The sequence below is a fragment of the Hippocampus guttulatus genome, chromosome 11 (assembly GCF_054856545.1).
Source record: "Hippocampus guttulatus isolate MCC_2025c chromosome 11, RoL_Hgut_1.0, whole genome shotgun sequence".
Lineage (NCBI taxonomy): Eukaryota > Metazoa > Chordata > Actinopteri > Syngnathiformes > Syngnathidae > Hippocampus > Hippocampus guttulatus.
The window spans coordinates 8,628,862-8,641,796 of NC_141271.1; the positions used below are offsets into that span (position 1 = coordinate 8,628,862).

A 12,935-nucleotide genomic window follows, 5' to 3' on the forward strand; every position below is an offset into this window, starting at 1 on the left:
TTTGTTATCCTGTCAATGTGTGTGGCGTTTTCTGGTGTGTGCGTGTATATTTGTACAGCTTCGCTTGTGTATTGTTCCATTTTGTCCACAGCTGCAAGTAAGTGGGTAACTCTATTGCTAGTGATACAGCCCTTTGGTACTACTCCTGACTAACTGCCACCTCTAGAGGAAGAACAGATCATTACAACTTGGATCAGGTCTCCCTTGGTCAGGCTAAAATCATAAGGATTTATTTAGACTGAGACTTCAAATAAGATTTTGGTTTCTTTAAGGTTTGGAATTGGCCAAGATCAGTGCGGTTACCAAAATAGGGATAAAAAAATTGCATCAGTTTCATTTGGTTTCCATTGTAGTTTGTAGGGGAAAACTGCAATGATAACAAATCTTAATCTCAATAAAACCATCCGTCCATCCACTGATTATTCATCACATTCCTTCGTTTCTCCGCTTTCAACTCATGTTTTGAGAGCGTTAATGGGTCCATTACAAGACCTTATCTAAAAATTTTGTGTGTGATCAAAACAATGCCATGGTCAAGAACATCACAAACTTGAATTGCGTCCATGAAGATATCAAAAGGAAGGATGAAGGAATGACTTGAACTTCAAGGCCTCTTTATACAACCCCGTATGTAAGGGCGACAACGGTCGTATTGCATCACGTGACTGATGCATTGTGTCACACAGCACCTCTGCGTTCCGTCAGCAACACGTCGCGCACATGACAGAAAGTAGAACGCCGCCGCATCATCCCAAGTGATTGGTCTGTTCAATCACATGCTGTGATGACGTAGTATTCACCTTTCCCTGGCTAGGTTTGTCAATACACAAGGCTTCTCTAAAGCTCCTATCCCACTGAGCAGCGAACAGGTGGGAGTGTTTTCGAAGGCAGCAAATGTTGCGTTCTCACAGGATTCGTCAGGGTTCGTTAAATGTCGCAAATGTTAACCAAACGATTGCCAAACATTCACCTGTACTTTTCTTGTTGCAAGGACATTTTGCACACTATAATGGTTGGTAATCATCTCGTCAAACGGTACGGAGAACTCTGACGTGAATGCACATTTCTTTACATTTGCCAACAGTCGCAGATATTTGCCCTTCAGTGGGTTAAGGGCTTGAGGGTACTTTATATGTCACCTGGGAGGAGGATCTGCACCGTACAACTCATTGCTGTTGTGAAGCAAGCTAACTTGAAAGTGGCAGCATTTGTGCTATGAGCGTGGGTAAAGAAGCCTATTACCTATGCCTCGGACTTCTTGAACAATTTTGCAATACAATACAATACAATACATGCTGATTTATATAGCGCTTTCACAACAGTGGCAGCTGTAACAAAGCGCTTAACAAAACAGTTAACAAAGTAAATTAATAAACACAACACATAACATAAAACACGGACAGTCGTGCAGTCCTAACCACTTTTCCGTCACACGCTTTGTTGTTTGAAGCAGTTTGAGATGAAAGAGAGAATCAAAGTGTCCTTTAACCAGTGGATCAGAGACGTCATGCTCAAAATGTGCACACGTCGGCTACAAGCTAAGTTTCAAAGTCAACAAGAAGCTGTAGCATCCATTGACGAAAAAAGAGATTGGTTCACTTCTCCTGTCCAATGGAAATCCATTTCAATTCCAAGCGGCGACTCTCGGTTCCAAATACGCATCGGCGCTCTGCGCCAACGCTCCTCTCTCCACATCCTCAACTTCAGCAGCCATCCATCCAGCCGCACCAACACCGACTGTCCAACAGCGTCGACATAGCCACTGAACAAAACGGGGTTGTGAAAAATGCTGCCCATTACAGGCGCAAAAAACACAAGCACCCCAGGTCTGTCCAGCACCGATAGTCAATGGCGCCGACATTCCTCCCAATCAAAATCTGTGCCGGTACAGGCGTGCTGCCGAGAAGGCGCAACCACCAAGCACAGATACTTCTCCTTTGACGAATGTCGTGGCCAAAAAGCGCTGAAAACAGTCCATATCAGGTCCACACGATGAAACAACAAACAACATGTGACAAAACAAAAGACAAAAACACCAAAAAAGAACAAAAAAGCAAGACTCTTGAAGAGCACTTGCCGAAGGCTGCCTACTCGGGCGCCATCTTGGAAAAAAATAAAAATAAAAAAATAAATACGATTAAATGACTCATCTAGTCCAGTGTTTTTCAAACTTTTTTGAGCCAAGGCACACTTCTTTCATTGAAAAAAATCTCGCGGCACACCACTAGCTGAAAATGTGAAGCCCCCCCCCCACACTTATTTTAACAATTAACGTTTTATATTGTTACTACTACCATTTTTAACATTGAAGAATGACATTATAACAGCTTGAATTGGAATCAAATGAACACAAAGAAAACAGTATTTTATCATCTATCATTTATTGTTTCACCGTCGTCCTGCATTCATGCGTCACAAATTCGCTTGTCTCACGTCGAAACACAAGGCAATTGGCTAGCTGTTGCTGCTCCCTAGCGGTATGGGAGGGTACAACATGATTACTTTCTGGGCGAAAGACCGCACAGGCATACAAATTGGATATTTTCCCGCGGCACACCTGACAATGTCTCGCGGCACACTGCACACGGGTTGAAAAACACTGATCTCGGTTCCTTTGTTCTAGCAGGCAGTCACCATTGATGTCACTTGGTTCCTTACATCGCAACGTATAAATGGCGACCGGAATTAGCCATAAAATGCAAGGGGGAAACTCCACTCTGTGTTGTCCAAGCCAATACCTGCCGCAGCAACACTCCAACTTGGAGTTGAGTTTCCTCAAACCGACGTAACTCCTAATCAACATTAACCACTTCCTGCCACTCAGTGCAATCCTCAAATATAACAGCAGGGGGCACAATAACCTAAATACATGTGGAGTCTTTAGCAAAAAACATACACTGTCATTTTCACATCATGTAGAAAGGTATGTGATTTTAATTTTACCATGAATGTAGAATCAAGACAGTTATAGTCATCTTTATTTTTTAAAAATATTATCCAACACTGTAATACAGAATGAAACCAAAGACCAAAACCTGTTTTTGTTGCAAATGTAAATTTGGCAAGTTGTACTGAGACGTGCATTGCTCACGGCCTAACCCAAGAACTAGCATGGCCAGTCAATAGACTCATGACAAATGCGACTTCTGAACTATCATGGGTGTAGGTGGAGGGCTGCTGATCAAAAATCTATCGACATTGGTGAATGAATTGACTGCATAATCCAGGCTCTCCACCATAACGTGACGAATGTGGTATGTTGGGTTCGACCGAAGCTGGACACACCGTGATGGTGACAGCAACACAATGAACTACGTGGTAAAACTATGAGGCAAATATTGAGAGAGTCTACAAAAGTGAAGCACTTTGAAACAGAATCATGAGCAAGGCATAATAATGCGACAGCCAGTTGTCAGCGTGGCACAGTCTTTAAAGGCCGGTAACGTGGCATGATAACAGAGGTGCGGCTCGTGAGGGAAAGCCCTCCTGTGCCACCTACTGGAGATAAACAGATCATAGCTGTGAAAGGTGAACCACGTCATAGCGAGGGTTCACGGCATTGAAAAAGAGAATCTCATTTGCCTTATCTACACTAAGGGGTTTGAATAAAAGGGATGGACATTTGACAAACGTTCCTCAATGAACATAGTGTGGATCGAGCACACCATCCCAAATTTCAAATGTTCTTTAGACACCTCTGGTAGTCACAGCCATGTAGTTCAAAGTAATTTATGTTGTCTTCAAATGGCTCCTTGAAGAAAAAAAAAATCATGCACCAAGGATTACAAATACTACCAAGACCGGGGAAACTGATTACTGTAACATAGTCCATTCTGGATGTCTGGAAATGGTAAGTCTGTGTGTGATGAGAAAGTTCAGGCCCTCATTAATGCGAGTGGCTGTGTCCTTAGAGGGCATTAGCCCGGGCATTATCTTGTTGTGCCAGACAGTTCCGTAGTAAACACCCTGGCAGAGCGCCTCGTCCTCGTAGTAAACTGATGTGACTACACAGTCGCGACAGAGTTGTGTAGCCATCCTGGCACGGAGATATGGGTCATGCTAGGCTGCCCTCTCGCTCACCCCGGCAGTAGAGCCCAAACTCTGATGAGATTATCTTGGCCAGCCAGGAGGCTCAGCAGTTGCAAAGCAAAAAACACCACTGATTACGCGAACACTGCCGTCGGATCCCCTCGCACTTCGGCGCAGATTCTCTCGCATTAGCTTGTACCTTTGGCCTGAACAGATCTAAACCACGACCGAGCACATTCAATGAGCATCTTAACTTTGTCATACATTGCGGGGAAAGGACAAATCAAAGGATAATCTCGGTTGCTATTGAGGCTGAAGATTTGGGGGTTTTTTTGCGGGGGTGGTCAGAGAAGTCGACCCCATTGACCAGTCACAGTTAAAATGACTGCTAAAAATGGGATTAGGCAGCTCGGAATGCCAGGGTAATCACTCAGCACTAGCTAGGAGAGAAGCCCTTCTTTAAACTGAAGAAGGGGTGGGTTTTATATAGCTGAGAGCGTTGATTACTGTCCCATCTTAAAAACCGCATCCGATGAGTCAAGACAAGTGCTTGGTCCTCCCCCACGTTTACTGGGTGAGTGTGCCTCCTGGGTTCCTGTAAATAAGTGACGTCACAGTGCTTAATGATGCCCAGACGAGACTCAGCAGGGTCTTGAGAGGGGAGCGAAACTGTCAACAGGACTATTTCTTCACATAATCTCTAAGTACTATGTGATGAACATGAGTGTACTCATTGACAGAGCCCTCTGGTGAAGAAACATTCCCTCATCTGAAGATCGACTGAAATGAAGATCTTCAACATGATCTTCTTTGACGTACACTGCGAGTGTGTGGTACTGACAGTTGTTTTGAGTATAAAAAGGCCCATCATAAAGCCTGGCTAGAGGAAACAGGATAAGCGCTTGAGCCAAGGCAGTAAAAAGCTCTCTGGGAAACTTGAAAGTCACACAAATTAAGTCTGCGTCTGCCATCTGGAAACAATAAACAAACAAAAACTCAGGAGCCAAACAAACATCATGGAAGCGAGAGAGCGATGCAAAGATGAGAGTGCAAATGAGTGACAGGGAAGAGGACGGTGTAAAGCGATGCGCATCATTAGTGGACACTGATGGCGGGGGACAGAGAGAAGGTGTTGTCGAAGACAAAATAAAAGACTGATGCTAAGCAGATGACCCTGAATATGTGTGGTAAGACTTGCAACATGATTGTAATCAAATGTAGCTATCACAGGAGGACGCCTGTCTGCAACTCATGCCAGTGATCTGATGGGAAGGGCAACACAGTACCAAACTGATTCTTTGGAATCATTACCTTGTTTGGATTACCTCAATTGGATATGCGTCACAATAAAATCATACATTGATTGTTTATTTACTGTTTCATATTTTTTAATGAATCGCATATGATGGACAGAGCAAGCTAAAGACAGTGAGTGGGCCACACTAAGAGCGGCATCGGTGTGGCACCAGCACCTTTTCTCTTGCAGTGAGGTGTATACAGTATACTGTAAATTTTAAACAAAACTTAAGGTGGAAGGGCCCAGAAACCCATGTACAAACTCCCTCCCGCTGTGCCTACTCGACAACCAGCCCTCTATAAAAAGTCAAACGAATTACACATTATGGTGTTGCGTCTCAGACAGGAAATGCTGCTAAATTACACCTCATCGTTCTGGAACTGACTGATCATCACCATGGAAATAAGCTAACTTCAGAGGCGTGAGAATTTAATCCACCACCTTCAATGCCCGGCAATTTAGGTGTGTGTGTGTGTGTGGGGGGGGGGGGGCTCGTTGACTACCCAAAAGAAACCAAATTATGGGTCTATTTAACAGTTTAAAACAATGTGTTTTGCTGCAAACCTGGAAGTAATATAATGGCCACACACATGCATATATAAACTGCTAGCAAATTAATACTGTACTACACAGAATATAGAACTATGACAACAACATGCTCGTAAGGAAGCCATTAGGAATGATTACTCATACTTGGCGTGAGCAACTTGGCTATCAGCACCTATTAACAACATTGACCTTCGATGGCAGCACACTATAAATAAATTCATAACTTGCTGAGTACCTTTGATCTTGGATGAGGTGTGTCACATTGGTGCCTGACTGATTCAAATCCAAACTATAAACTACAATTCCCCCCCCTTCAAAGTAATAACACTCGTCTCTTCTCGTACACTGAATGAACCAAACACCAGAGGATTTCATCGTGGATGTGTTGGTTAATCGCTGGATGAACCGCCGCCATGCATGATGTTGCACGATACACTCGCCTCTCATGCCTGACCTCGGCGTACTGCACAAGAGCTTAGTTCAGCAGGCATGGATCAACTGGTCCTTTCCTTTGGCTTTATGCAACAATAATTTCATAAGACGTTCCATCATGCCAAACGAAAGCTAGAGGCATGACATTGGATAAGACGTAGCTATATTGAGTACATTTTATCCACCGCATTCTCTTTCATTTGATGTACAGTAGAACATTTACATTTTCTAAAACATCAGGTCAAAATTCCACATCTGTAAAGAGCAAAACCACACAATCTCTGCTTCTGTTATATTTAAAATCTCATGCTTCTTCATTTAATACTAAATTCCCAAATATCTATGATCTATTAGCCAAGAACAAAATTCTTTTGTTGCATTGTTCACACATTCTTCCCTGATTCTGTTTATACAGATGTGCACTCCGAGGGTCTGAAAAGACTTTTTTTTTTTGTTTCCTGAACCCCTCGGCAGCTGAAGATGTGCTGTTGATCAAAGGCTTCTGTGCTGGAGCTGAGACACTTGCTTTGGTTGTTTTCTTTGCCTCTGGGGGATACAGGCCAACAGATCCATCTGTTGGCCGCATGGATCCACCTTTCGCCGGGACAAGTGTAGTGTGGGGCCTCTTCCCTCTCCCTGACCACCCACCACCCCTCCCCTCCATCCAGCACGTTTACTCAGCTGGCCCCCCCACACCAGCCGCCAGAGTTTGTTTTTGCAAAGCAACATGTGTTAACTTAATGCTCTGTAACACGTTTCAAAGGCAAGCTTAGCTGGGTCAACAACAGGTAATAGAGCCATTTATTGATGCATTGCCTTGAAAATGGCGGCGTGAAAGGAGAGGCTTAGTGGGTGAGCCATTCGCATTAGTTAATAAAGCATGGTAACATATGACGATGAAACAATTACTAAAACTGTGAACCCCTACGTACCGCAGACACACCCGCAAAAGATAAAAACCTGCGATATAAAAAGATCATGTAATTTGTTAACATTTGTAATTCTACTTTTTACAACTCTTCTGAGCTTTGAAGACATTTAAACTTTTTTTTAAGGTACAGCTGAAGGATTAGCGCCCGTTCTCTCTCTGCACAGTTCTCCAAATAAGTACCCAAATGTGTCTGCCTCAAGCTTGTTTATTTGTCCGAGTTGAAGTTTACTGTAAAACTGAAACATACAAAAGATAATTAATCCATGTATATTGCAATATCACAACCAAATACGTTCCCCAAACACAAGTTCGCGAGCTTAATTCTAACATCGAATGCGAAACATTATAGATGTGCTCACAGAAATTAGCATGAATGTTTTAACCTTCAAAAATCAACTATACTGTAAATAGTAAATAGCACAGCCACTTTGCATATGCATACATGCTTATATTTCACTCTGTACTGTGTACAGTCCATTTTTTAAACAGTTTTGAAAATTGTTTTTTTTTTTGTGCATGCAAATACTTGTTTTGGTTTTCTACTTTGTCTTTTTCATAATTGTTTGCTGCTGTAAATTGCGACTTTCTCCACTGTGAGACAAATAAAGGTTTTTCTTCTTCTTCTAGTTCTATTTTAACACACATGGATAACCAACACAACGAGGGCAAATAACAATAATTATCGGCATACATTCTGTCTGCTCAATGGAAGCAATGAATATTATTCAGTTGAGACCTACAGAGCAAGACAACATGGTACTACACTGAAGGAACGCAACCCTAAATTGTGACTTTCGTAAGTATTCAATTTCTTTTTTTTGCCAACACAGATGTGTTTGGATATCCAAAATGGCTGTCAGATGAATGATCATAAGAAGTAAAATACGCAATTAGACGGTACGAACGTTAAATCACGGTATCATGGGGAGACGCTGTTTTGCAAAATGTCTGTGAACGTTTAAAAAATTTGTCATGGGGAAACACTCTTGAGCAAAACCTCTCAAGTCAATCGTAATCAGTTATAATATAAAAATAATGACAATAGAAATAATCCTTGCCTGGGTCAAACTGTCTCCACAATAGAAATATTTATTGAACTGTATTTTAACATATCTAAACAGTTGTATACAGTTAAAATCATATTCTAAATAATCGGTAAAGCCCATAGCCAGGCATACGAGCTTCAGGGAGATCCTCATACATATTTTTACTTCTCATACAACTAACTGTAAAGAGATGACCATTTAAAGGTGAACCTTAACAACAAAAGTTTCAAAAGAACAAGCAAAACAGAGTTCGTGCTTTGATGCCCACTGAAATTAACTCTATGCTGAGATCTGGCACAACATGCTGACATCTCGCGTAAACTCATACGCGACAATTGTCCTTGTGGAATATGTGCCACAGAGCAACAAAGAAGAAAAATCCAATGCTTGTGGAACTAAAGTTAGCATCATGCTTAATTTTTCTGTCACAGTCATGAGCTACCAAGGCCAATCTTTTGAAATAAGCGTTGCAAAGAAACATAACACACCAGAAGCTAAACCGATCTCGATCGGATCGTTTGCTCGACATAAAAATAGTAATGCCTTGTGTGTCGTCACCCAACATGATGGCCTGAATCGTGAAGTTTCATAAGACTTCAAAGCTGTATTTTACCAATAATTGTGGTCAATTTCTAAATGATACGACCCCAGGTTCCATGCCATGTGATGTAAAAAGGGTTTAGCCGATAGACAAAAGAATCCAAAAAGTCAGAAAATGCAATCGGCACAATGTGGGAAAACTCTTGAAAAGTCAATAAAGGTTGAAATAATTCATTCAAATCAAAAGATTTAGTGAAAGATGAAGTGGCAGTAGGAATTGTTTACACATTCCCACTGGTTGTTTTCCCACCTGATTGGATAATGGCCACACACCCACAAACACACTTCGAACTCTCGGCTTCCAGTGCCAATCAATGAGGAAATGAGGTGTCAACATGCGGGTGTTTATTCAAACACTCATTTATTTTTCTACCGGAAGCCAAAGCCAGCTCGAGCACAGACGACACCAGATGAGTGAGGGGATTTTCATTGAGGATTTCCCTCTCTCCTATACAAATAAATCCTGCGCAAATGTATGTGATTCTAGTATGAGGAGTATTCAAGGGGATTCGGTTTTAGTCGGGAAGGACTAGAGCTGGGACAAAATATCAATATTGTGAAACACATTCTTATCCATCATGGTACAGATCACGAATGGCTGCTATGTCAAATCTTAGAAAAGACATTGGAACCTAATGGATACTAATTAATTTATTGGAAAAGCTTGAAATGAAGTGATAATTATGGAAAATGTTTGCGTGGTGCATTTGTTTGTGAAGTTTGACAAAAAGGGTCACTGTGAAAAGATGGTTACTGTTACATTAGATGTGCTGCCAAATGTTTATTATTTGAACCCTAAATTCAACATTGTGAGAAATTGTACACAATAAACGATACAAATGATTAAATAAATAATTGATAATGGGCATTCTGTAATTATTTTCTTTTCAAAAAGTCTGTACAGGAATGACAGTTTTCAAATTGAAAGCAAAGTACCGAAATAGACGTCCACGATATTCTTATTAGTTGAACTGCCTAATACATCATCACTGTCTTATAATAATATTGATGGAAAAATATTGCAATATTTTATCTGGCGTAACTACGTGACACCGACTCATAGGAAGTAGGATCAAAATACTGTACAGCCACTTTCAAAACAATGGTTAAAGTTGGAAAACGTCCCATCCCGATCAATGCCAAACGCCACCATCTAAAGTATTCTAGCAAGCGCAGGCGCTGCTTCGCGTCTCTTAATTGAAAACGTTATAGGGAGGCATTACACTTGAGCTTTTTATATGCATCGCTATAAAGCCCTAGCAGGCCCCCAGAGGGGAAACTGCCCATTAACTTATAAGGTCCAGGCCTTGGCTCTCTTAATTGACAAGCTCCAGTGTACTTTCATCACTTGTGGACTTCATAGCGGCAGCCAACGCTTCCTCCCAGGATGCCGTTGCATCTTTGACTTGAGAGTGTTGGTGACAAAGAGCAGTCTGCCGCCAGTGTTGAGGCGAAGCGAGGGCGGCTCTAGGCTGTTCTTGAAACAAAACAACAACCGTGTGCATTCCGCTTCGCGGTCTCGGCCGTCTGATCATCTAACCTTGTAGACGCCACTTTCCCTTCAAGTCACAACGGATCCAATTAGGAAGACATGACCCTTTGTTGAGGCTGTAAACTGTACCCATTATATTTATTACCTCCGCCAAGTGTTAAATGCAAGTGCGAGAGGCATTTTGCTGGGTCGTTAGTAAACTGGATTATGTAAAAGGACCCGAATAAGAGCTCATAACCCATTCAGGAATACTTCCATTATGATTTTTACAGTTTTGCCATCACCATTATGTGAAGGGATTCAATTGATGCCATGGCATGAATTTCAGGCCATAACACCAAGCCCTCAGTTTCATTTTAAAACATTTAAGTATTTGGATTTGGATAGTATATGTAAAAAAATGACATACAATCTTACATTTATGTCGATAGAACATGTACAATAGTATATAATGCAAAACATTGTGGGTTAAAAAAAGTTTTTTTTTACATACACGATTACACATAACTGCATGTTTATACATAACGGTGTATGCACCAGATCGATTCGGGTGGTCAGATCGGCTCAAGGGCCTGCGCCTGTTGATGGCGTCACGTTATATACAGTAATTGGCTGGAAGACAGCAGCATGATGTGTCGAGGATTGTGGTTGGTCCGTTTTGCAGCAATGGGATTGGAGTTTTTCCAGAGAAAATACAGACGAATTTTGCAAAGAAATCAAATTTTAGGGATTTCCAACGGCCCTGACAAACAGCTTCTAAAAATAATGTGCAGTTTTTTTTAATCAGTTACTAATTGATTTATTAATGGTTTCAACATTTTAAAAGCAAAATGTGAAATGTGCAGCCACAGTAGGTAGAGTTAACTTGTAATGAGTTTTTTTTAAAGTGGGGTGTATGAGAAATGTTTTGATTCTATGGTGGGAGATCACTGCCTTTGATTAACAATCACCTCAATTTCAAGATGTTTTTCAAATCTAAAAATATTGGAATTCATATTTGATCCAATAAATACATAATCTGAGACTATACATCATAAATAGTTTATCTACCGACTCAAATTAACGGTACTTAACAGACATGGGAGAAACACATTTGTATTGCCAATTCCAAATATTAATGGGACAGTGCATTTTTTAAAATATATTCATCCATCCATTTAATTTTGAATCTGCTTATCTTCACAAGGGTTGTAGGCATGCTGGAGCTTCTCCCAGCTGTCTTTCGGCAGTAAAGTAGGATACACCTTGAAGTGGTTGCCAGTGCAATTGCAGTGCACACATAGACAAACGACCATTGGCACTCACAACCACATCTCGGGACAATGTTCCATTAACCCACCATGCATGTTTTTGGAATGTGGGAGGAAACCGGAGTACCCAGAGAAAATCCACACAGGCATGGAGACAAGATGAAAACTCCACACACGAAAGCCGGAGCAGGAATTGAACCCTGCACCGCTGCACTGTGATGTACTTAACAGTCTTCCACCGTGCTGCCCATTTTTTTCTATATTTAAGTACAACTGATCATTTGCCTCACTAATAGTATTCGATAGTGGAGGTAGAATTGATAATTGGTCAAACAAATGACAGAGAGAGAGAGAGAGCGTATATGTAATAACAGCAAACATGTTTTGATTAGATGGTTAGGAAATGTGTGAATATGGTTTTGCCTTGTTGTTGGTACTAATGTTTAACAAACTTAGAATGTAAAAGCAATGTAAAGTAGATTTTTTTCCCCTTTTAAGTCAAGCCTCGTGTTTTCTTATCTATTCTTAGCGTTTTGTAAAGGAATTTCCACTATTGTTCCTACGTACATTACAGACAGTAAGTAAAGACATTTTACTATCCCTGTCAGAGCAAGGCCTCAAAAGTGCTTCACACATTTATGGAACACACGGTCAAACAAACTGCAGAATAACATCTTTTTATAACCAACACAAGCAAAACACACAAATGCAATTAAACCCAATTCATTGCATCAAACGTCAAGTGGCACAACATGCACCCTTTTGATCTTTTAAAAAATATATATACAACAGAGTAAACAAACAAATGAAGGCTACCAAGCAGTGACTTTACTCCTTGGAGCCTTACTACTGTTCGGCTACAAAGCTACGAAAATATACCCCAGAGTTAGCTGAACTTGCTCAACCCGATACCTTTTACGAACATTAATGAAAGCAAAGGCGTCTTAAAAGGCATAAAATCCAACTTACTGTTGCGAAAGTCGTTTGAGAGTTGTTCTGATGGGCGCCGCCATTTTTTTCCAGCTACGTTAGAATAGAGAGCGTCGATTGGCAGATTAAGGAAATTCTTGTCCTGTGTGATTGGTCGAGGCGGCAGATAGGGCGGGTCGTGACAGGGGAACCAGCTCATTGGCCATCACGTCTCTTAACATTTGTGCTCAGGGCACACATTTCCACAATGAACAGACACAAAATAAATAAACAAATTACTAAATCAATAAATAACTTTGAGGGTGTATGTAAAATCATTTATTTAAAAAAAAACAAAATGATTCATTTCAGTTTGAAATTTTGCAGATAATCTTCCATC

General features: G+C 41.0%; 1 protein-coding gene across 1 annotated transcript in view; it reads right to left on the bottom strand.

Moving 5' to 3' along the window:
* Nucleotides 1-12,669, bottom strand: part of clybl (citrate lyase beta like) — a 64,166-nt gene extending 51,497 nt beyond the window's left edge. Inside the window, exon 1 of the mRNA XM_086124433.1 lies at nt 12,596-12,669. Coding sequence (XP_085980559.1) covers nt 12,596-12,639 — 44 coding nt within the window. The 5' untranslated portion in view covers nt 12,640-12,669. The remainder of the gene's footprint in view (nt 1-12,595) is intronic.
* Between the last annotated feature and the right edge of the window lie 266 nt (nt 12,670-12,935).